Source organism: Maniola hyperantus, chromosome 23 (genome assembly GCF_902806685.2).
Source record: "Maniola hyperantus chromosome 23, iAphHyp1.2, whole genome shotgun sequence".
NCBI lineage: Eukaryota > Metazoa > Arthropoda > Insecta > Lepidoptera > Nymphalidae > Maniola > Maniola hyperantus.
This window is the reverse complement of record NC_048558.1, coordinates 1,657,285-1,681,244: the sequence shown is the minus strand read 5'-3', so window position 1 is coordinate 1,681,244 and position 23,960 is coordinate 1,657,285. Positions and strand designations below refer to the sequence as shown.

General features: G+C 37.5%; 2 protein-coding genes across 8 annotated transcripts in view; one reads left to right on the top strand and one right to left on the bottom strand.

The window, feature by feature from the left end:
• Positions 1–781: 781 nt before the first annotated feature.
• LOC117993122 (uncharacterized) lies at positions 782–20,574 on the bottom strand. 2 transcript variants are annotated; one of them, XM_069506359.1, is made up of 10 exons: positions 20,419–20,574; positions 15,896–15,970; positions 15,253–15,388; positions 14,164–14,240; positions 12,652–12,700; positions 11,608–11,742; positions 10,975–11,053; positions 10,536–10,758; positions 9,857–9,968; positions 782–9,596 (listed from the first exon to the last, which is right to left on the bottom strand). In XM_069506359.1, exons 1-10 carry the CDS (start codon positions 20,479–20,481, stop codon positions 8,551–8,553), a joined length of 1,995 nt encoding a protein of 664 aa, XP_069362460.1. In that variant the 5' UTR covers positions 20,482–20,574; the 3' UTR covers positions 782–8,550. The 2 variants fall into 2 exon arrangements, with proteins under 2 accessions (XP_069362460.1, XP_034836757.1); XM_034980866.2 differs by having other exon boundaries at positions 12,652–12,697.
• A 1,635-nt stretch (positions 20,575–22,209) lies between these two features.
• Positions 22,210–23,960, top strand: part of dop (microtubule-associated serine/threonine (MAST) protein kinase dop) — an 81,364-nt gene continuing 79,613 nt past the window's right edge. For 5 of the 6 annotated variants that reach the window (XR_011238084.1, XM_069506354.1, XM_069506357.1 and 2 more), the window contains exon 1: positions 22,210–22,582. Coding sequence is in view for 5 of the 6 variants with exons in the window: in XM_069506354.1 (XP_069362455.1) it covers positions 22,450–22,582 (133 nt within the window). In the remaining variant the exon portion in view is untranslated. The remainder of the gene's footprint in view (positions 22,583–23,960) is intronic. The other variant, XM_069506358.1, reaches the window with a different exon arrangement.

Here is a 23,960-nt window from a genome sequence, read left to right as displayed (position 1 = left end):
CAATATATTATAAAAACCAAAATATTGTGTTGCATTTTTGTATCTTAAAATGTACAATTTTATTTAGTAAAATAACATTTAATTATTTATGTACAAAAACCTAACACTTGCTAATTTTGGTCTTTGATGAATTTCAATTCAAATAGAAACAGTAACATAATCATAGTAATAAGAAATCAACAATATATTTTACAAACAGCGATACTATGTGCAGCTCAAATTATATACGAAATTATAATACATATTGCAATCGTGCAATTTTGTTGTACAAAATCTCTAAACCAAACTAAATTGGTAGGTCTAAAGGTTTTCGAATTTTCTCAGACTAATCAAAGTCAAAGTGTGCTCTATAGATCTCAGCCTTAGTTAAAACGAGACATATTTATGTCTCTTACAAAAACCTGCCGCGTTTTAACTCAAAGTCTGAGCAAAGTCAAAGCATGCTTCATAGATAGATGGTATACAACAAAATTAGCCACAATATTTATCACTTAAATATAGCACGCACTCACGCCTATCGCGTATTCGCTAAGAGTATAAGTATAATGCATAAATTTTAAGAGCTCACTCGCCATTTATGTCAACTGTAATATCAAAAGTACAGCAGTAGGGCGATTGTCTAAAACCTGCATCAATCATTATTACAATCTCAATTGTTGTGATTGGCTGAATTTGTGCGATTCTTGTTGCAACAATGCATTGTGGCCAATAGTGAGCGAGCATTAACCAATCAGAGATGATTGCGATCGTGACATTGTAGCTGTCAAACAACCGCGGTAGGGCCACTGCGCGATTGCGGGAGAATGACAACTACAATGTCACGATCGCAATCACCTCTGATTGGTTGGCGCTCGCTCACTATTGGCTACAATGCATTGTTGTATCAAGAATCGCACAATTTCAGCCAATCACAACAATTGAGATAGTAATAATGCAGGTTTTAAGAAATCGACCTTCTCAGTTGACAAATAGTTCAACAATGGCGAGTTAGTTATCAAAATGTATGCACTATAATATATTATGTCAACAAAATTGTATTCAGAGAAATTGTTTGCAAATGCAAAAAGCTGTGTTCACATAATTTATTTACTTGATTTCTATAGAAAAATGTATTGGTCCTCGAGTTTTTTTTTAAATTAAGCCTTTGGTTCGCATAATTGGGATTATTTTGCAAAATTAATTATTATTGTTGAAAGGACATAGGCAAGTTTGGGCTAGAAAAATCACGAACAATTATATTTGGTACTATAGGATTTTTTTCTATATAGAAATAATTAGTAGAGATTGTATTATATGCACCACCTAATAATTGAACGTAGATGGTCCTATGTCAGAAATCTTCACGTAAGTGCCACCATCAACTGTACAAAGTTTCAATTCAATCGAAGAACGAATAACGATGCGAAACGAACTAACATAAGTAACGACCGGACAAACATATTATGTATTTTTAAAACTGTAAAATCTTTTAAAATCTGATTTTCGTAATTTTTTCGTATGAAATTTTAAGAGAAGTAATGCCGAGAAGTATATCTCGCAATAAAATACCTCACGAACCGTGTCAATGAAACTGTATACCTACATAATTAGTAATATTTAATTTGATAAGTATTATTTTTAAAGTTCATTTGTTGCCCCAGCTCCCCAAAATACTTGCCGATCTCCTTTAATAAAATTAAAATAATCGATTGCCTGTAGTAGTCATTCAAAATTATTTAGTAGAGTTTATAACTCTTATAACATAATATAACAATTATTTACATAGAAAAAAAAACGAAGAATTTACAGTCTGAGATTAAAGGTAAAGAATGTAGCCAATGAACGACAAAGCATAGAAATATTCCATACGTGGTGGGCGGCACCATAGAGCAGAAACGAAGAGGAGTTGGCCTAAGCAACTGTGCACTGTGATTTTCAACTAGGTCCTGACGTCATCACTGTGGGCGGGGCCTTAGTTAGTATGCTGTCTGCGTTCGTCAGGTTCACATATATTGAGACTCGTATTATCGGTGTGTTTTCGCGTTTTTAAGAACAAAAGGATGAAGTGTTGTGTTTTATCGTGTCAAAGTTATTCAGACAGACGTTCTGATGCTATGAATGGTATCACATTTCATTTGTAAGTAATTTTATACGTAATTTCTACACTTATTGACATCTAGTGTGAGATAGCTGAACTATGTAGTGACATCAATATATCGATGTTAGGTCGCTAAGCGAGTAGTTTTGCTACTAACCCGCAGATGGAAAATTGAGAAGTGGGCAGCGTTCCACAACCCCTCACCCCGCAAAATTTCACTCGATATTTCATAGGGAAATCTTAATACAACATCTCCTCTTTGTTTCTGCTCTGTGGGCGGCACATATACTCTAGCGCACGGTCTTCAATTCGATTGAAGCTCTGTAACTAACTATCACTTTGAGTCGACAAATCACGGCAGCGGCTAGTATTACATGACACACTGTACGAACCAATCATGAGCCTGTTGTGATTTAAACAGACATGAGTTTCTGATCCTTATTTTCAAATATCAATTGTTAGAAACGCGACTTCTTTGCTTTGTCGTTCATTGAATGTAGTATTGAAGTGTCATTTTTTTTTAAAGTTTTATCCAGTCTAACTGGGTTGTATACAAATATATAAACTAAGTTGATAGATCTAAAATTAGCTCTATCCTTATCATTGAGTTTGTTACAGGAAAGGATAGATTTTGTATACCACCGAGTATTACTCCACCATCAATACGACCTGTATGTCAAAAACGTTCAAAGTTCTTTTCACACTGTGTATCTAACACATAGAAAAAAATTGTAATTACATAATTAAAAGAAAACTACAACAAATAGGAAAAACCATAAAACTATTTATGTTGGCAATAAGTTAACATATTATCATTACAAGCTAAGACTATTTTATTTTAATATGTTAATTATAAATATCGTTTGTTGTATTTTTGTTTTTATATTGAACTTTAAAATGGATTTGTATAATTTCTGTAACAAAATTTTGGACTGTTGTGGTTACAAATAAAATAATATTAAAAGATTTAAGGTTACATCCAGACTGACTGACTTGAACGAATTCCAAAGAAATAGAATCTGACTACTAAATCTGAATAATATGAAAAAATATCTTCATGGTCTGATCTCGTTTTAATTGAAACTTAAGTCTGAGCAAATTCAAAGTAAGCTCTATAGATCTCAGCATGTGTCAATGGACAATTTCTTAATATTATGTAAGATAATATTTATAAGTTTCGGTTTAAGCAAAACTACTAATTAATCAAAAATTTGTCTAGATCATAGTTCAATTGCATAGCTCATTGGCAATCAGTAAGAGAAAAACTGTTTTGAAACAATTATTTCGTAAGTTAGTCAATCTGAACCCCAATATACTGTGAAATTGTAATGGTTTTTATCGCCTTAAGCAGCACTATCGACTACACTTGTTTGTTTCGGAAAATTAATCTTTTTTATTTTAGGATACAAAATATATTCACACTAACTCGAATCTGTGAGAAACATTAGTAGTGGGCGGCGAACACGAGCGCCACATGATAACCGCGTTGTTCAGGAGACAGAGGAGGACAGAGTGACACGGCGGGGTACTACTACTGGTTCGCGAATTTTTCTCGACAAATTTTTATTTATTTTTAAGTCAATATAAATGTTCGAAATGTATAGTAGTGCTTAAGGCGCTTCACTTAGCCATGGCTCTATAAGCACTAAAATTTCACCTTTTTTTTTTTACATTTTAGTATTGTTTGTATGAATGTTCACATAAACTGGAAGTAGTCTGGCACAATAACTCTGGCACACATGGGACCTGTCTGTAGATCCACTAAACCTGGCCTCGACCGACAGAGGCCCCCGCGCCGAAACTTAACCGCATAGACAAACCAACAAACACAAACTAATGGAAAAACATGGATGGTGAACGTACGCTAGAAATTGAAGCATGTTCGAAGAAGCCAATTAAAAAAAGTTATTTGCGTTCTGCGGGTGTAAGAATAGCAACCTTGCACCGTTAGATCTAGGCGCTACAGTTTGACGACTACAATGTGACATCGCAATGCCTGTGATGGGCTAAAATAGTCGCAGCAAAAGTACTTGAATTAAAAAATATTGTAGGCTCGTAAGCAGAATTTGCCTGTTCACCCATATTAGCAATAAGGAATTTATATTTGAAGAATACTGTGAATTCAGCCAATCAGAACTATTATCGAGAATATAGCAATGTGTTCATTGCAACTCTCAGCGACTCATGTTTCGTAATGAAAGGTCGCAAACAATACGCGACAATCGTTAAAAATCACAAAAAGTTCAAATAAACCCTCAGATATTTCAAGTGACCGCCGTTTTTTAATCGGTTTCTCCGACGATGATACTATTTCCGGCGACACGTTTTCCATCTATGTTTTTCTTCTAGTCTATGAACAAAACAAACTAAACGACAAATAAACAACATAGTCGCGGGCGCCTCTTACGGTCTCTGATTAGATTTTTCTTCATCTAAAAATCACTCGCAATGTATTGAAAATAATTTATCAAATACTAAACATTTTCACTTACGAGACGACGTTTTACAAGTTTTGCATAAAGACATTTGCTGTAAGGAATATTCGGATATTGTAATCGTTTTAAGGCCACTAAGGCTGAGATCTATAGAGCTTAAAATGAGACAGCATTATATTGCTGGCATAAATCTGTCTCGTTTTAGCTGAAACTTAAGGCTCAGCTAATTCAAAGTGCGCTGTATAGATCTATGGGTGAAATCTATACAGCGCACTCTGACTTTGCTTAGACTTAAGCCAGAGTTAAAACGAGAGAGATGTATATCTCTCACATAAATCTGTCTCTTTTTAACTCAATCTTAAGTCTGAGCAAAGTCAAAGTGCGCTCTATAGATCTCAGCCTATATGTCTTTGACTTTGCTCAGATTTAAGTTTCAGTTAAAACGAGACAGTTAAGTCAGCGCGGCCTTAAGTGTGAGCAAAATTAAGTTTACCTTATAGATTTAAGCCTTAGGCCCACTTGCACAAGGATACTTAAAACTGATTTAGTTAATTTTTTAATGCTGTCATCATCATTATCAACCCATCACCGGCTCACTACTGAGCACGGGTCTCCTTTCAGAATGAGAAGGATTTAGCCATAGTCTACCACGCAGGCTAAGTGCAGATTAGTAGACTTCAATCTCAAATCAAAATCTCAAATTTTCCCGATGGCAAACGTTTTCATACAAAACATTAGCTTTGACTGTAACTTTTTAGGTAAAACTTTTCACTGGCGTTAGCGAGAAACTTTGACAAATTAACACCAACTTCAATGACAACTTACATGGCTTTGAGTGTAAGATTTCGTGTAAAAACATGACACTGTTACCTAACTGTCAAAAATGTATACACATGTCAAATCTAACTTCCCATCCATAATAAATGGCAGATTTACGTAAACTTAACGTTAACTTGAAAAGTTACACCCAAGCCTAGATAGGGTTAGTATGAGATCTTACATTGATAGAATTTACGCGTCGAAACACAATAACGTCAAAGCAAAATGGACTTAAACATACTTGATTTAAAGTCGTAAATTCAGTACCACAGATATTAATTTGACAAGGTTTTCGATTGGAGCACTGTCCGGATGAATTTGAGCTTTAAAACAATACTATTAAAGTCCATTTTACTTTGACGCTAAATTTTTCGATGCTCGAAATCTGTTAGACGTAAAATTTTATACTAACTTTCACTCAAAAAACTTACATTCGAGCGCGATTCGCAACACTATAAATTATATTCTGATATTTGACTCGATATAGCAATAATATATATGTATAATATACAATTGGAACTCCTATTATTTAATATTAATGAATTATTTATTTACCTAACTCCTCTCCGTCCTCGTAAATCACAATCGGTAACAAGATACGATACGAACAGTCGACCAGTCTAGAGATTACAGAGTCTCCGGGCGACGCGCGGCCGATTCACTACGCGGGGCACAAGGGCGAACAATACATACAACTTACAAGGGCCAAAACAGAACATTGTGATGCGACGCCGCATCGTTAAAAGGATGATGGGCAATTTGGTAACCATGTCACAGAATAATATAATCCCATGTCCAATCAAGATGAGTCATACACTGTTGGATAGCTCTTTTTAATTAAAAAAGAAAATTATATGACGACAAGCCCGAATTAGTTGTCCGTTTTGAAATATATGCTTTAGAAGATTTTGGATTTTTAGCTTAACATGAAATATATCTGGTTTAGCTTGACCGATTTTGAAATTTTTTATTTATATTTGAAGCTAAAAAAATATCTATATAACGATTAAAATCACATCGAAATCGGTCCAGTAGATTTAAAGTTAGAAGTTATCTTAATAAATAACTTTCAACGTTAGATTATTCCGATTGGACAACAAACTGAGACTGGCCCCACGGATATTCGTATTCTATACAAAAAGACCTTTCCAACGATGTATCATTCACACCGATTGGAGCTGGTACCAGGTTCCATACATTTTTACCCATCATCCTTTGGGAGCTGTTCAGGATCTCTGAGTACAGTACGCGGCCAAAAGTGATGAACATGGATCTTTAGGAGACAGCAGATTTGCAGAGCACTGTCTCAAAACGTCATAAGGTTATGCTTATGGGTACGAGTCACAGAGACAACGCTCTACAAAGATGAAATGTCATTCTAAAGGCCGATGTTCATCACTTTCGGCCGTGTACTGTACAATTTTGCAGTTGGCTTGCAGTCCGTGCGTATAGATCCTCACTCAACTACTACGTTGAACATTTACTTACTATACAAGCAAGACTATCAGAAATAAGTTCATAAAAACCGGCCAAGTGAGAGTCAAACTCGCGCACTGAGGGTTCCGTATTACAGCCGTATTTTTTCGAAAAAATCTGTTTTAGAATGAAAAGGTAAAGCCCTTTTATATTGGTATAGTTATCTTACTTTGGAAGTTTAAAATACTGTTTGTTCACAAACACATTTTAATTTTTAAATTGAAGGGACAAAAATGTACTCAAATTTAGGCGTTATTTTATTAGGGTAAGGTGCAATTTCAACTGACAAAAAACAAATGTAATAAACGATTCGAGTCTCGCTGAGTATAGTAAATCAATGTTCTTGCATTTCACGAAGGCAAGTGGCTCATGCTTGTGTTTAAGTCCTATCAGTATACGTAAGGTAAAGTAAATGTAATGTCCGCGTATACGACGTAACCACAAGTAAAGTTCACTCGCCTTCTTGATTTGCAAGGACTGTAGAGACATACGTGTAGTGTCTTGACGCTACTTAAATAAATACAGTTGGCGTCAGCTAAAAAGCAATCCTGACCCTGCGCAGTGGGAGAATTCTCGCTAATCGATAGCAGGTGTCTGTGCCACAGCACTGTCAGTACGTCAATCAACCATTCACTTCTCGTGCTGTAGGAAAGTACAGTAACCATGCGTAAACATGTTCACTACCATCTAGATATATTTTTACCTGACGCCAACTATAATTCGGTTCATAAACCAATCACAGTTGATCTGTAACCAATCCGGAATCAACCCAGGTTAATCCGCAATCTAGGCAACCTTAGATAACCAAGATTCAACTCTAGTTGATCCAAAGTCATCCCTAGTTAACCAAGAATCAACTCTAGTTGATCCGAGATCAGCCCTAGTTAACCAAGAATCCACTTTGGTTGATCCGAGGTTGAACCTAGTTAACCAAGGATCAACTCGGGTTGAGCTGTGGTCAAAGCACACAGTACCGCGTGTTTCTCGTCGCAACAGTCGCAAAGTCACTTATATCTAACGTAAGGGCACTTGACACTACACTGAGACATCGGAAGCTTTGGTCGGGCACACCACTACACCGATTTCACATCCGCTCGAGTTGTGGTGGTGTTTGTGATTTGTCATCTATCTAATACTATATTATGTGCAATTTTGGTATGTATATCTAATATATACTTTCCCTCTAACAAATAAACCTGGAATAGCGGTGGAATAGTTATACTCAGTTTTGTCTTTTTCCTTCAAATGTCAAATTACTGATGACAGAGAAAGACAAAACAGAGTATAACTATTCCACCGCTATTCCAGGTTTATTTGTTAGAGGGTAAGTGTTTAAACTAAGAAGAGCATGTTCATGTTTAAAGTTTGTAATACCAAACTTGTACTTAAATTACAGATTTCTTTATTTGTTTCTTTTTTCATAATTCTTTTGTTTGTAGGAAATAAAAACGGTATTGGCCATAAGAATTTACAAAAAAATTGGAACAGCATAACATTTTTATGGAAATTTGACAAACTAGACACATCGAAAATGTTTTGAATCAAGGATTTTAGAAGTAAAATTTTAAATCCCAAAAAAAAAAATTCTATTCTTCTTATATTCTTTTAAATCCAAATACTAAGCATTTGTACAAATATAATTTTGAAATTTGAACCCAAATTGCACTTGAAAACTTAATAGATAAATAGACATATCACAGACACCACCATTTTTAAAACGGCACATAAACACATTTGGCACGATCAATCTATAACGACATAGGGTAACGCGATCAAGTCCCCCAAGCGAGCACACTCGTGCCACTCCGCAAACAGCGTGGCACGTACGGGCCGACCCATTTCGTCCCTCGAAGTGTTCTCCGCTGATTCATCCAAAGCCTTCTCTAATGTTTCACTCGCTTCGATTTCTTTCGGAGGTTCACAACTACCCTCGATTTCGGGTAAAGGTGGTAAAGTTACTATTGGTGCGGACGCGGCTTGGCTATACGTGTACGGGACGGCATTCGATGCTTTCTCACATAACGAATACAGCATTTGTCCGTCGATGTCTTCTTTCGTCCGTTCCACCGTCCTATGTTCAGGGGACTCGCAAACAAATTGCTTTACCACTTCTGTCACTATTCGGGGTTCGGAATTGAACTGTTTCTCTTCCTCTATCGATAGCAAAGGTGCTTTCAGTCTCTCACTCGGTTCGAGATTAGGTATCCCGACCATTTCACATTCCACTTTGGGTATGGCTTTTTCTTCTATTTCTTTGCACGGTTCGCTTAAATTTTCTAAACTTTCTAATTTTATATCGTCACTTTGGTGGGTGGGGGACGGGTACGGTCTTAAAGGGGGTGGGGATTTAGGGGGTGGGGGTGAAGGTGGGGGTGGGGCGAAGGTTGTCCAAGGTATGTGTGTGCATAGCGGTACTCTGTACATGTTTTTTACACAGTAGTCGTCAGCGTAGTCAGAATAGTTGTAGAGGGGGACGACGCTGGCGAATAAGTCTGGTCGGTCGGGTAACGTCGGGGGCCTGACTGCGAACTTGTGAGGCTCCGCGGGGGCCCGAGTCCCGTTGAGGCCTGGGAGGAGGGCGTTGTGCAAGGCCCTCACATGCAGAGGCCTGAGCGCATTCCTCACAGCCGCAGGGCAGTCAGGCCACTCTTCGTCTCCGCAGGTACAATCCGCCCACTCCCTCTCTTCCTCCAAGGGGGGCAGTACGAAGGGTTCTGGTTTGGGCGCTGGTTCGTGTTTTGGTTCACTGCTGCCGTTCCGTAGAGGCGACTCCACGGTTATGGGACACACTGAAAACATGGTATGGTAGACTTTATTAATATCTAGAATGGATGAGTTTGATTAAGTAATATTGTGAAAAAAACATTACTACGCAAAAAATTTGCCCGCGATTAAAGTTCGCGTCACAGACATACCAATTTTATTAGCTTTTAGAATTTGTTCTATTACGCAACCTATTAAGATTCAATTTTGAATGGAACTGTTTCTTCTGTCGGCAGTTTCCACAGACTGACAATTTATTATTTCAAAATTAAATGTGACAACTGACCATCCTCTATCAGCATGACGTCGGGCGAAGAGGGCGAGGCAGGCGAGGCGGGGCGCGAGGCGGGCTTGCCTCGCGATTGGATCTGTTCCAGCAGCTCCTTGGTCGTCTTCACCTGGAATAACAAGCACCTGTATCAACTAAACAACAACAAAACACTAAAATAGCCAGACCTAAATAATGCGAAATAAAAACAAGAAAATTTTGAAAAAAAGTTTTTTTTCGTGTGCGCTCTGAATTTAAAATTTAATTTCATCATCAAGTTTGAATTTCGAATGACTTTCCCACGCTAATCGTTAAAACGGAATTTCCGCGTTAATTTCGAACGGTAAAAAAGCCTTTCCCGAGTAGTGAGATGAAAACAGTTACCTTTTTATTAAGCTATTTATAAGTGCGGCGTACGGATCCGGTTTGTCGCGCCGTCAGCCGTTCCGTCTCCGCTCCGGGCCGGATCCGATCCGGGCGCCCCACGCTTGGCTAACACTGACTTGTTCCAGCTTTCTATTTTAAACTACATCATAACTTACAGTGTGTCACTGGATGTGACAGATATATCCATTTTTTTAGAGTATGTCCGCCATTTCAAATTTGAAAATGGACATCATTTCCATAATCGCCACCCCGAAAAAACCTAAATTAAGTTAAACAAACTGTCATAAAAAGTCATTGAATATGAAGTTACCTTTTTCGCGCCCGCGGGGGGTAACCTATTTACAAGTGCGGCGTACGGATCCGGTTTGTCGCGCCGCCAGCCGTTCCGTCTCCGCTCCGGGCCGGATCCGTTCCGGGCACCCCACGCGTGGCCCAACGCACCGGCAGGGCTCGGCGCCGGCGTGGGGACGAGCGGAGACGTTTCGCCGACCGATGTCGCCGTTTCCGTGCCGGAACCGGCTCGACTGTGACCCCTGGTTTTATTTTTAACTACATAAATAATCAGAATCGCAAACTTTTAAGTTAAACCTTTATGAGAACGTCCTTAAAAAATATTATTCACAGTTAATAGTTTTGTTATTATAAATCATGGTGATTTAATAACAAAACTATCAACTGTGAGAATATTTTTTGAAATAGCTTGAAAATAGTTATTTTGATTTTTTTATTAAAATATTCTCTTCTCTTACCTTCTCTTTTTGGGTTTTTTGTCCCTCTTCGCCTTTTTCTCATCGAAAAGGGGCTCAGGAGACGGCGGCCGCTTCGCCGCTACAATATACAAATACATTTTAGTTAAACTACGATGTACCTGCGCAGAAATCGTATTTTTGAATTAAAAAATATGCCTACGCGCCATGTTTTGTACGCGCGAATTATGAGCGAGATAGTGCGAGTCTCTGTTGTTCTTCTGTTAAAATCTTAACGCCAAGCAATAAGGTATGTATTTCATTGGTGTACATTCGGTTTTAGTCAGCGTTTTTTTTGGTTAAGTTATACCAACGGCACGGCAATCCCAGACGTTCAAGCGCTGTATCGTACGTGTTTTATTTTCAGTATACCAATTTCAACCGTATGTTAAATTACATAAAGCCAAGTTTACAGTGCGACAAGGCTCCCTTGGCACTTGAATGACCTTGACAGGGGGGCGCTGTTGGGGGACAATTGACGGCAACGTTAGTTCGGATTTTCGTCACGCGCCAAGATAGCCTTGTCGCGCTGTAGGTAGTTATGAAAAAATACTTAATTCCACTTTGTTCGTTTGAGCTGGCCCTATAAATAACGTGGTTTTAAATAGTTAAAACTGAAATATTGTGGCTACTTACGCGATGCGATCGGCTTGTGCGCGTGGGGGGTTAGGGGGGTAGGCGGCGCGAGGGTGGACTGCGGGAGCGCGGGCGGAGGGGGGTCGTCATCCACCAGAATCACGTCCTGTGAATCTGACTCGTAGCCGCCCCATGCTGCAATAATCACAATATTATACAAACTAAAAAACCTCTGAGATAAAGATCATTTTAAGATTTGTTTATTTGTTGTGAACACGCACGCAAAATTTAACTATACCACCTGTTTTAAGGTTCCGTACCACAACGGTGGAAAACCAGTCAAGTGCGAGTACAAACAAGAAATAACTTAATTTTTTTAATTTTATGAATTTGAAAATTGATTTGTCGTAACAGCAGCAATAGAAATACACATTCTGTGACAACTCTACCTATTACGGTCGGTACGAACGGACAGCGGAGGTTTAGAAATAGGGTCCCGTTGGTAGCCTTTGGGCACGGAACCCTAAAAACTAAAAAGGAGTTTTTGTAAACCCGTTCGGTACCTATCTGGAGTAAGAAAATTGGAGTACATCCGATGTAGAGGTAACAAGCTGTTTTAAGGCGCTATGCGTCCCAAAAGTCACATTTCGGATGTTCAAAGAATCAAGTTTTGGTCTCAAAAACTATAAATTTGTTTATCTATTTTTTAATACTATAAAATTAAAGATATTCTTTAGCGAATTACGAGAGCCAAAACACGATTCGCACAATTTGGCTGGATACAAAAAATCGCGAAGTTACCACAAAATACGCATTTTTTACACGACCATTAGGAGAAAAACCAGTTTTGTTCGATTGATATAAAACCAATTTCAATAAAATTTCGTATTTACGTTCAACGTTTAATACACTAAGGGATTAAGGTATTATTTTATGGTAACAGATCACGTAGAATTTTAAATATAAATATTTATAAAAACCGTGCAACAAATTTGCGCTCGGGCGGGCCAGACTTTTTCATACATTTCGCCTTTGTGAACCCATTTCGCCTTAACGTTCCGTACCACAAAGGTAAAAACGGACGCGACCTGGAGGATAGTATACCTGGTCTAGACGGCGGCCGCGGACTGGACACCGCGGGGCTCACCACCTGCTGCAAACAGACATACATATAGATAATACATATCAAAAACCGCCCAAGTGCGAGTCAGACTCGCGCACCGAGGGTTCCGTACTACAGTCTATTTTTGCGACATTTTAGCATGATAAATCAAAAACTATTGCGTAAAAATAAATAAAAATCTGTTTTAGAATCTACAGGTATAGCCCTTTCATATGACACTCCATTTGATATAGTTATCTTACTTTAAAAGTTGAAAATAGGTATTTACTATTTATTTGTTCATGAACACATTTTTTTTCGTGATATAACCACAAATTCACGGTTTTCGGAGTTTTTCCTTTACTTAATAATAATAATAATAATAAAAACCGTTTATTCAGCCAAATTTACAAATAGGTAGAAACAGGTAGGGTGCCGTAGTCCCTGGGGAACCAAGGAGCCGACCAGTGTCCATGCTCCCTGGTGCTATAATACCAACCTGCAATCTCACCTGGTGGTAAGTTATGATGCAATCTAAGATGGAGGCGGGCTAAGCTGGAAAGGGTATGGCAGTTTGTATTAAACCCATACATACCCCTTTGGTTTCTACACGGCATCGTACCGGAACGCTAATAATTCAGCTTCGCAGCCCATTGAACTAATATATTGGTACAACTATTGGACTGCACAAATTTCAAACCCCTGTTTTACCCCTTTAGGGGTTGAGTTTCCAAAAATTCTTTCTTAGCGGATGTCTACGTCAAAATAGTCATCTTACATGCCAAATTTCAGCCTGATCAGTCCAGTAGTTTGAGCTGTGCGTTAATAGATCGCAGTCAGTCAGTCAGCTTTTCCTTTTATATACATAAGTTAGCCGATGCCAGCGACTTTATTCGCGTGGATTAAGGCTTTTTAAAATCCTGTGGGAACTCATTCATTTTCCAGGATAAAAAGTAGCCTATGTCACTCTCCAGGTCTTTGACTATACCCATGCAAAAAATCAGGTCAATCGGTTGCTCCGTTGCGACGTGATTGAAGGACAAACCAATAAACCAACAAACAAACACACTTTCGCATTTATAATAAGGGTACAGATATACAATTTTTTTTAAAATAAAGGTATTGAGATGTGCGTTGATAGATCGATCAGTCAGTCAGTCAGTTTTTCCTTTTATATACATACTAGCTGATGCCCGCGACTTCTTCCGCGTAGAATTAGGTTCTTTAAAAATCCCTTGGAAACTCTTTGATTTTTTTGGTAGCCTATGTCACTCTCCAGGTCTTTATCTATACCCATTCAAAAAATCACGTCAATCCGTTGCACCGTTGCGACGTGATTGAAGGACAAACCAACAAACAAACACACTTTCGCATTTATGATAAGGGTACTGATATATTTTTTAAATAAAGGTATTGAGCTGTGTGTTGATAGATCAATCAGTCAGTCAGTCAGTTTTTCCTTTTATATACATACATACAGATATTTTTTTAAATAAAGGTACAGAAGTACGCACCCTCGATAGTGCAGGGGAGGTGAGCGGCGTGCCGCCCAGCCGCCGCACTTGCCGCTCGGCTGACGAGCGGTTCGAACCTGGGACAAAGTTACTGTTGAAAATAACTGTAAACCTTGTTAATCTGTCATGATCATCATCATCATGATCAACCGATCAATGCTGAGGACAGGTCTCCTCTTAGAATGAGAAAGGGCCACCGCCACTCTGGCTAAGTGTGGGATTGGCAGACCTAATACACCTTTGAGAACATTATGGAGAACTCCCAGACATGCATGATTCCTTACAAGGTTTTACTTCACTATTAAAGCAAGGAATTCTTAATTGCTTAAAACGCACCGAAAATTTTGCCACTTCTAAAAATATAATCTGAACAATGAACAAAAAACTTTTAAGCTGAAACTAGGCAGGTACAACGAAGTTGCGTCATCGTTTTACCATTACCAGCAGAACCTTGGCACGCCAGTCTGGAGTCTGCTGTCTTCCTGCTGAGCTCCTCACCTCACTTAAGGCCAGAACCTATCGTACCCATACCCTTCAGTGAGTATAAAACCTGGTTGCATGAACTAACACTAAAAATAAACTACTCCGCCTGGACAGAGGTAAACTTAGGAAGGTATGTAGTTGTAAGGTGTATGTAGTAAGCTGTGGATAGTGTAGTGGATTTCATATTTGTAAATTTTGTTAGATTTAAGTCATACCTAGTTTTAACTTTTAATATATAATTGTTCACTGTCCGTAATAAAATAAAATTAAATAAGGTGGTGGGACTCATAAGAGGGCATAGCCCACTAAACAAACACCTTTTCGTTATAGGTCTCACCGACAGTCCTCTGTGCAGAGCCTGCATGGAGGTCGATGAAACGACGCACGTGCTCCTAGAGTGCATGGGCGTGGTGAACGTCATTTGGGTTCCCCAACCTCACTCCAAGAAGCCCTTGTCAACCTGGGAGGTCTAATCGGTTTCTGGAGCGACCTTGGATGGCTGGAGTGAAGACTTCGGCGGGGAGGGGCGATGCACGCACAACAGACGGAAACGTTTAAGTGCGTAAACCAGCCCAGAGTGAAGAAAGAAAAGAAGATGTTAATTACCTGTGTGCGCTGGCGACGCTACGGCCGGTATGACGAGATCGCGCCATCGTTTCACCAGCACCTTGGCGCGCCGCGCTAGTGTGGGGTCTGTTGTCTTCCTTCTTAGCTCATTGACATGCTTACCCAGTCGGGTGGTCTGGAATACAATAAACTATTTAAATACTCATTTATTAAATTATAATCTATACTTATACCAAAACGCAAGGGAGTTTTAATTTGACGTAAATTAGAAAATGTTTATCTTATGGACCTTGGTAAGTTAGGGAATACCTTCCCAAGTAATATCAGATATGATATACTTACTAGAAACCTTTGTTATAACTAATCTATGTTCGGGTCTTCAGTTTTTTGAAAATCACATGGGAACTCTTTGATTGTCCAGGGTAAAACGTATTCATTGTCCATCTCCAGAATGCCAGCTATCTCTGGACCTAATTGCTTCAAGATGGGTTCTTCGGTGAAACCGTGAAAAGGTAACAGAGACATACAGTACGCGGCCAAAAGTGATGAACATCGATCTTTAGAAGGAGACAGCAGATTTGTAGAGCACTGTTTCGGTCGTTGAGACCGACAAAGCGTCATATGGGTATGAGACCCAGAGACAACGCTCTACAAAGATGAAATGTACTGTACATGATCTTACCTCCAACAGTTCCTTCGTAATATTGAATTTCTCCAAAATGGATATAATTTCGTTAACCGTCTGCATGTCGACGACCTGGAAGAAGAAAGGAGATAGTAAGGAGAGGTACCGAGAAGCATAGATCATATAGATACAGGTATTATTTTTCATCTTTAGTGGTGGGGTTATTTAGCGCCATCTATGATCATTTTATCAATTATACATTTACAAATTTAAATAAAAAGAACATTTTTCATTCATTTTATAGTTACTACCTACAAGCGATATTTTACGACCACAATCAAATTACCTATATCTACACATGTATGTATTGTAAAGAAACTACTACAACCAATTTCCTACTATTGTAATGATTGCAGCTACTGCTAAAAATAAACTTCGACTTTCCTTGGCGATGGTTACGCAAACAGTATAATTATTACTATTTATTTATTTATTATTTAATTAGAACGGAAATATTAAAAAACTATTATGTATAAAAATTAAATAAAAATCTTTTTCACAATGTACAGGTAAAGCCTTTTCATATGATACCCCACTTGGTATAGGCAGGGAAAGGGAGTGAAATAGGGGGGTTTGAAATTTGTGTAGTCCACGCAGACGTAGTCGCGAGCATAAGCTAGTAAATAAATAAAGGTGTTTGAAGTTTGCCAATCTGGTCTTGGCCAGCGTGGTAGATGTGGTAGCGTGGCCAAACCCTTCCCCTTCTGAGGAGACCCGGGCTCAGTAGTGAGCCGGCGATGGTTTGACCATGATGATGATATGCATGAGAAGCTTACAAAGAAATATAAAGTTCTTAGAAAATGTTAAGGTAATAAATATTTTGATATTAAAATTAATCATTTGTTGTTGTGATAAGAATATTTGATAATGCCTTGGTTACTCAATCATATCATTAATTACCACAAATAAACTATTGTGTCATAGTATACCTATAGCCAGTGTTAATCCATACTAGGTACATATATATGTAAATGCGAAAGTGTTTGTTTGTTGGTATATTGGTTTGTCCTTCAATCGAGTCTCATCAGAGCAATGCAACGAAACCACGTGATTTTTGCACGAGTATAGCTGGAGTTACATAGGCTACTTTTGAACCTTAAAAAAAATTCTTTTTTGAAAAAATTTAAATATTTTTATGCATAAACAGTTTTTGATTTATATTGCAAAATGTCGAGAAAATACGACCGTAGTACGGAATGTTCGGTGCGCGAGTCTGACTCGCACTTGGCTGGTTTTCATTCTAGTAAACCAAATAGTTCCTACAGGATTTTTAAAAACCTAAATCCCCGCGGACATATTATGTAGCTAGTTACCACAATATCGGCAAAGCCGTGCCGCCGAGCGATTTAGCGTTCCGGTACGATGACGTAACTGATAAGGAGTAGGGTTTAATATAAATGCCATACACTTGCCACTAGTTGAGATTTAAGGGCTAATTCTAATGGAATAAAAAAAATCAAGAATTCTAGTTTTCCTAGAAGCCAGCATAGTATGAGGTGTGCTTCAGCAAGATCATCATCATCATTCCTTCAACTGCCCAATACTGAGCACAGGTCTCCTCTCAGAATAAGTGTTTAGGCCATATACCACTATACTGCCCAAGTGTGGATTGGCAGACTTCACACACCTTAAACATTACGGACAAATCACAGGCATGAAAGTTTTTTTAAGAAGTTTTTGTAAGATGGGCCAATAAAAGAGAGGCTGATAGGAAGTGGCTGGACGAGGAAGGCTGAGGTCAAGGTGTAGCAGTAATTAAAGGTCCATGTTTAGCAGGGGACATTTACAGGCTGAAATGATGATTATAAGCCTAGAGATGATGAAAAAATGGGAATACCAATAGGGAAACACTTTATTGGACACTCCAATGTATTTTGAACTAATTGATGCCCTGTCACTGTCTGTGTGGATTTAGGGTTTGAAAAAGTTCAGTGGGAATATAGTATGACATATCTGGAATGCAAGCTTTCTCTATACCTTTGTCAAAATCAAATCAGTGTAGTGGATGGCCATGAAAAAGCTGACAAAATTTTCATCACAACTTAGTTTAAGCTAAGTACCTACAAGAAATTTAACAAGCAATCTATAACATTGAATTTATTTTTTACTATTTCTAGTTACATAGCAACAGTGTCATGCATGAGTAATGTGTAATGACCTCCATAGTAATTTATATGCAAGGGTGCTAATTTGGTATATACAGGGTGTAACGCTAGCAAAAACGAAGACAGGTGATACTACTGATGATATCAGTAATATTATGATAACACCAAAAAAAACCGGCCAAGTGTGAAACAGGTTTGCGCACCGAGGGTTCCGTATTACAGTGGTATTTTTTCAACATTTTGCACGATAATTCAAAGACTATGATGCATAAAAATAAATAAAAATCTGTTTTAGAATGCACAGGTAAATCCTTTCATATGATACCCCACTTGATATAGTTATCTTAGATCGAAAATTGAAAATACTAATTATTATTTTATGACCACAATTTAATTTTTTTTTGTGTGATGCAACCACAAATTTACCGTTTTCAGATTTTTCACCTAAAGCCATAAGATCTATCTACCTGCCAAATTTCATGATTCTAGGTCAACAGGAAGTACCCTGTAGGTTTCTTGACAGACCGACAGACAGTTCTTATTTTATTTTAGCTGACAACAAAATAAAGTGCGTATAAATTACTAGTTTATTTCCGAGACGTTGTCCACATGGACTACACAAATTTCAAACTTCGTCCACATGGTAATTTAAACAAGTTGACGATTCAAAAGCACTTGTAAAAATATAAAAATCTATTCTATTCCAAAACACCTATTTTACCCCCTTAGGAGTTGAATTTTCAAAAATCCTGTCTTAGCAGATGTCTTCATCATAATAGCTATCTATATACCAAATTTCTGACTGATCCGTCCAGTAGTTTGAGCTGTGCGTTGATAGATCAGTCAGTCATTTTTTCATTTTATATATTAAGATTATTTTGTGTATCAGGAGTCTTTTAAAGGATCCAAGGAGCCAAGGTCACTAACATAGTCCAATCTATCAGCAAATTGAGGTGGCAGGCCATGCTTGCCATAGGAGCAATGGCCACTGGAGCCAGAAAGTTCTGGGGTGGAGCCCATGAAGGATGAGATACATATTTTGGTGTGGTAGTAGCTGGTAGGTAAGTAGTGGGGTGTGGTACGTCAATGAATAGAATATAAAAGTTTTTTAATCACATAAACTCTAATCATATAAAGTGCTTTCGAGTTGTTAAGTGAATCTACCAGTCGCTATATTGTAACTATAAGAACAGATTCTAAAAATGAATTTTCAATTGGTTTGAAAGAAATAAAAAGCTGCCATAAATGGTAATCAACTTTGGGCTGATTCAAACCCATAGTGCTATATATTTAACAAAGTTCACGTGGCAACAAATTATTTAAACCACATTTTTTATTAATGTTAACAATTGTTTTTTTCTAAGCTTCTACAAACTTAACAAGGCGTATTCAATGAGTATGTTCCAGAAATCCAGCTGGTATTTATTCAACTATAGAAGAATATTCTCATGATTAATTCATGAAGGGGTCAATGAACGCAAACCTACCTAGTATGATGACTGATGATCACATTGCATTTTTTTCGTTTTTAACATTTTTTAAAAACTTGATTTGGCAGTAACCTTATGGTTCATTTTTTGTTCAAGAAAATGTTTTAATAGGTAATATTGACATGTTATGAAACAAGCATATCGAAAATGCAACTTTAGGTGTTACGATTTAAATGATCTTGCCACTTTTGTGCAACATTTTGTTAATTGATAACCTTTATAAAACACCAATTTTAAATGAAAAGGTAAAACTGAGCAAAGTTACATAAAAGAATCTTTATACCATACTTATGTTATACTGTATAATATAGATGTTTAGGTTATTGCGAAAATGCTACTATATAGACTGACCTGTGATTGCACCATCATCTAGAATTAATAAAAAACTGCACCATTTTACATCATCCTGAGGTACTATTGTGAAGGTAACCACGCGCTCGCAGGTCTCCCATGCAGGTTCCATCGCCCGATTGTGCACGCAAGATACGAAAAAACAAACACATTTTCCCTTTCGAGCGACGCTAGTCGCAGCAAAGCACAACCTGACGAACATCTTTGGGAAAGGTCACGCGTGGCACAATTCCATTTCATACTTTCACATTGCAAAATATTTGGCACTAGGGACGGCCGACGGAGGGAAGAGAGGAGCGCTGGCGACGTCAGTGGCCCCGTACATCACTCGCATCGCTCACGCACCCAAACACACACCACATTCACATCATGGAGCGCGCATCACACGAGCTCCCACCGACACGGGGAGCCTCTGAACGTCGAAACACTCGCTGAAACCAGTCGGCAGCAGCAAGTTAACCTTCCTTGAGGCCGAATAGCAACTCGAATCGGGTGTCACACAGGCTCGTGCGAACCGTTTCCGTAACTCAAACTTGATTTTCCGATTTAGGGTCTTCAAAACTCGCAAACTTACATTGTAGTTGCTATCCAACGCATTCAGGAGTCGATTGCTTAGCTCATGAGCGTTATTACTCATTTATAAACGAAAATATTTAACTAAATACGACGAACGTGTCTCGGCTGCGTCGTAATGGCGGACCGACGACTACGTATGCCCGTGCCAGGGCATTTTAGCCGAATAATTCAGCTGATATCTACTACAGGCGACGCAAACTCGTGTTTTTCCGTTTCTTTTGACAGGAAAAAGACAAAATGTCCAATTCTTGATACTAGATGGCGCATAGTACGAAAGAAAAAATTAATATTAGTAATAGATTAGATTCTACCTTTTTATCCAAAAATTCAATAATTAAAAACAAAGGTAGAATTGAAACTATCATTATGATACAATGTATACATTTTTAAATATTTCATTTTAAAAATAAGTCCCAAGATACTAACTTGGCAACACCATACCAGAAAATTAATAACGAATGGCAAGAATGTTGACTATTTTTACTTTAACTCGCTAGATGGCTCTCAACCAAAAACGGTGTAATTTTTAAACCATAGACTCTCATAGATCAAGAATGGATCAAGCACGAATGTATATCAATGCATTATTGCCTGATAAGAAAAATAATGTACAAGGTACAATCGAATAGAAAATTCGTCGTTCGGCATGATTCACAATAATTCATCGCAACATGATCGCAACCGTGTTCCGCGAATCACACGAATCTGAAAAACAAAATTAATATAGTTTTATTTCTTTAATCAATAGTAGATACCTTGTAGGCATCCTTATTCAAACGCCCGATTTTATTTATAAAAGTAGCTGCTCTAAATAAAGTAGTTTAATTTTTTTTGGCAATCAAAAATCAGAAACCAATAAAGTTTTACTATCTAAATATATAAAAGGAAAAGCTGACTGACTGACTAACTAACTGATCAATCAACGCACAGCTCAAACTACTAGACAGATTGGGCTGAAATTTGACTCGCGGATGGCTTTTATGACGTAGACATCTGCTAAGAAAGGATTTTTGAAAATTCAACCCATAAAGCAGTAAAATAGGAGTTCGAAATTTGTATGTAAGTCCCGCATTTCCACAATGGTCGTATAGGTAGGGTATAAGTCCCGCAAGGTGCTATTGCACTTGAACCATGTCTCATTAACATCGAAATGACGTCATTTAACGCCAGCCGAAACAATAATATACCATCAGCTCGAATCTTCAGTCTAGTGCTGACGTCAATAAAATGGTGACCACGCGCAATAGCAATTTATGGGACTTGTAGATCGCGAGAATGAACAATATCCATGCGATTCACCAGTGCATGTCAGTTTAAAAGTTTTAGAATATTACTATGGAGTTTGAATCTGTGGAATTGAGACAAAATAAATATCAAACTATGTATCAAAATCATATCAAAATTGTTTTAATTGCAGTACATAGTGTTACCACATGAACTATATTTTTTAAGTGTTTTGTAAATAATATATAGAACATTTTGAATGTAAATAAATACCAATTTTACCTGGTTTAGTTTTCTCTGTTCTGATCGGCATACTCTGCACTCTGCATAAATATGCAGAGTATGCCGATCAGAACAGGAAAAACTAAAATCAGGCACCTGATTTATACTTATGTACTCCTAGCCTTATTTGTCCGCCACCCAATCAGATCCATAGAGTAAATCGGTATAATAGAGTAATGATTATTTAAGCTGTGGGCCCCAAGCCATCTTTCAAAACGTGAAAATGTCACTTTTCCATCTGACTTTTCGTTTGTATGGCCAATTTTTTTGGGGTTTTCGATTTGTAATGGAGCCCCTTGACTTCAGTCGCCGCGTATCGCGTTAACTACGATTGCGAGTTGCGACTAATATGTGACTACTTTCATTTTGCTTTGGAATAAAGCGAGCGCGTCTGGCGTTAATAAATACCGGCTTTTACTGGTGTGTTATGTATAATGTTTGTGTGATGCGTACAATCGAAGTTGTTGGGTGTTTATAAATGGCAAAAATAGTGGTTTATTTGTGTTGTGTGTAGTGTGTGGCAATGGATCGAAGGTGTTCTCAGTCCGTCCGGACGCTAGTTTTCGATGATTCGGATTCGGATCCTCCTAAAGGGGTCCAGAAAAAGGACCTGGGGACGTCCGTAGCGCCATCATCGTTAAACCAAAGTGCGGAAGGTCAGTAATTCAGTATTACATTTTGTTCAAAATTGTTGATATAGTAGGTACGCAGCGGTATTCAAGGTTTTTTCATCTGTCAATATTATTATAAGGCGTTTTACCAACAAAAATAGGCCGCTCCCTCGATTTTCCTGATTTATTATAAATAACTGTTGTTAAAGTACCCTCAGGTGATCTTTTGCTCATGCTAAAGTTTTGTATAATATTTACTGTACAGTCCAGTATCTGTACTCTAAATGTGAAAGCTTTTATAGCATGCCTATGAATAAAACAACAAACTTTCAGTGTGAAAACATTCTGTTCTCTCTTAATTTTTATTTCAAAACTAGCTAATAAAATGAAACATTGAAAATGTGTTAGTTTAGTTGTTACTTTGTTGATATTTAGGTATATTTTAATTACTTAAAACACACATAACTCTGAAAAGTTAACGTTAAGTTAAGTTACAGTAGCCAGCAGAAAATATTGTACATCTGCCTTTAGAAAGAGATAGCTGTTTCATAGAGTGTTGTTTCTGTTGAGGCTGACAAAACGTCACATAGGTATGTGTGACACAGACAAAGCTCTTCTAAGCCTAAATCTCGTTCTAAAGGTTGATGTACAATATTTCTTGCCGGCTACTGTACCACTAGTTACTCTATTTTTAGCAGGGTTTATAAAAATCATGATTTAAAAAATCAAATTAATTGGATTAATTTGATTTAAATCAGTTTATTTTGTTTCTTTACTTTTTGTCTTTTTTATGAATTTTAATAGTTAGTTATTTATTTAAAGAAAACAAAATGTGGTGTGGTTTATATTATTTAATGAAAAAATAACAAGGGCAGTTAAAACTTAAAAGAATAAAAAAGGAACTAATACCATTTCAGGTCCACCGATGTCACAGTAACTTTACTTACTAGTAAGTGTTTATAAACTTAGAATATGTTTCTGTTTCTTAGAAAGTTTTTATTTTTTAGTATTAATTAGTCCCTTCAAAAGAAAGACTAATTTGGCTGACACTTTTTGGCTGATTTGGTTGCAGTAAAAATTTATTGATTTAAATCAATGATTAAAAAAAAAGCACGATTAAAATCAAGTGATTTAAATCATATCAACCCTGATTTTTAGAAGCAACTTAACCATCTAATAACCATAATATTTATATAGTACAGTTCATAATACTTACCCATGTAACTTATAATAGAACAATGGTAGTTATGGGAACTATTGTGGTTAAACATTACAGTTATAAATACCTTTCTTTCTTGACTGGTCGTGCTCAGTAAATATACTTTCATCTTGTTATAATTCGACTCTCTCTCTCTCTCTCTCTCTCTCTCTCTCTCTCTCTCTCTCTCTCTCTCTCTCTCTGTCCGTATCGTACATCGGTACC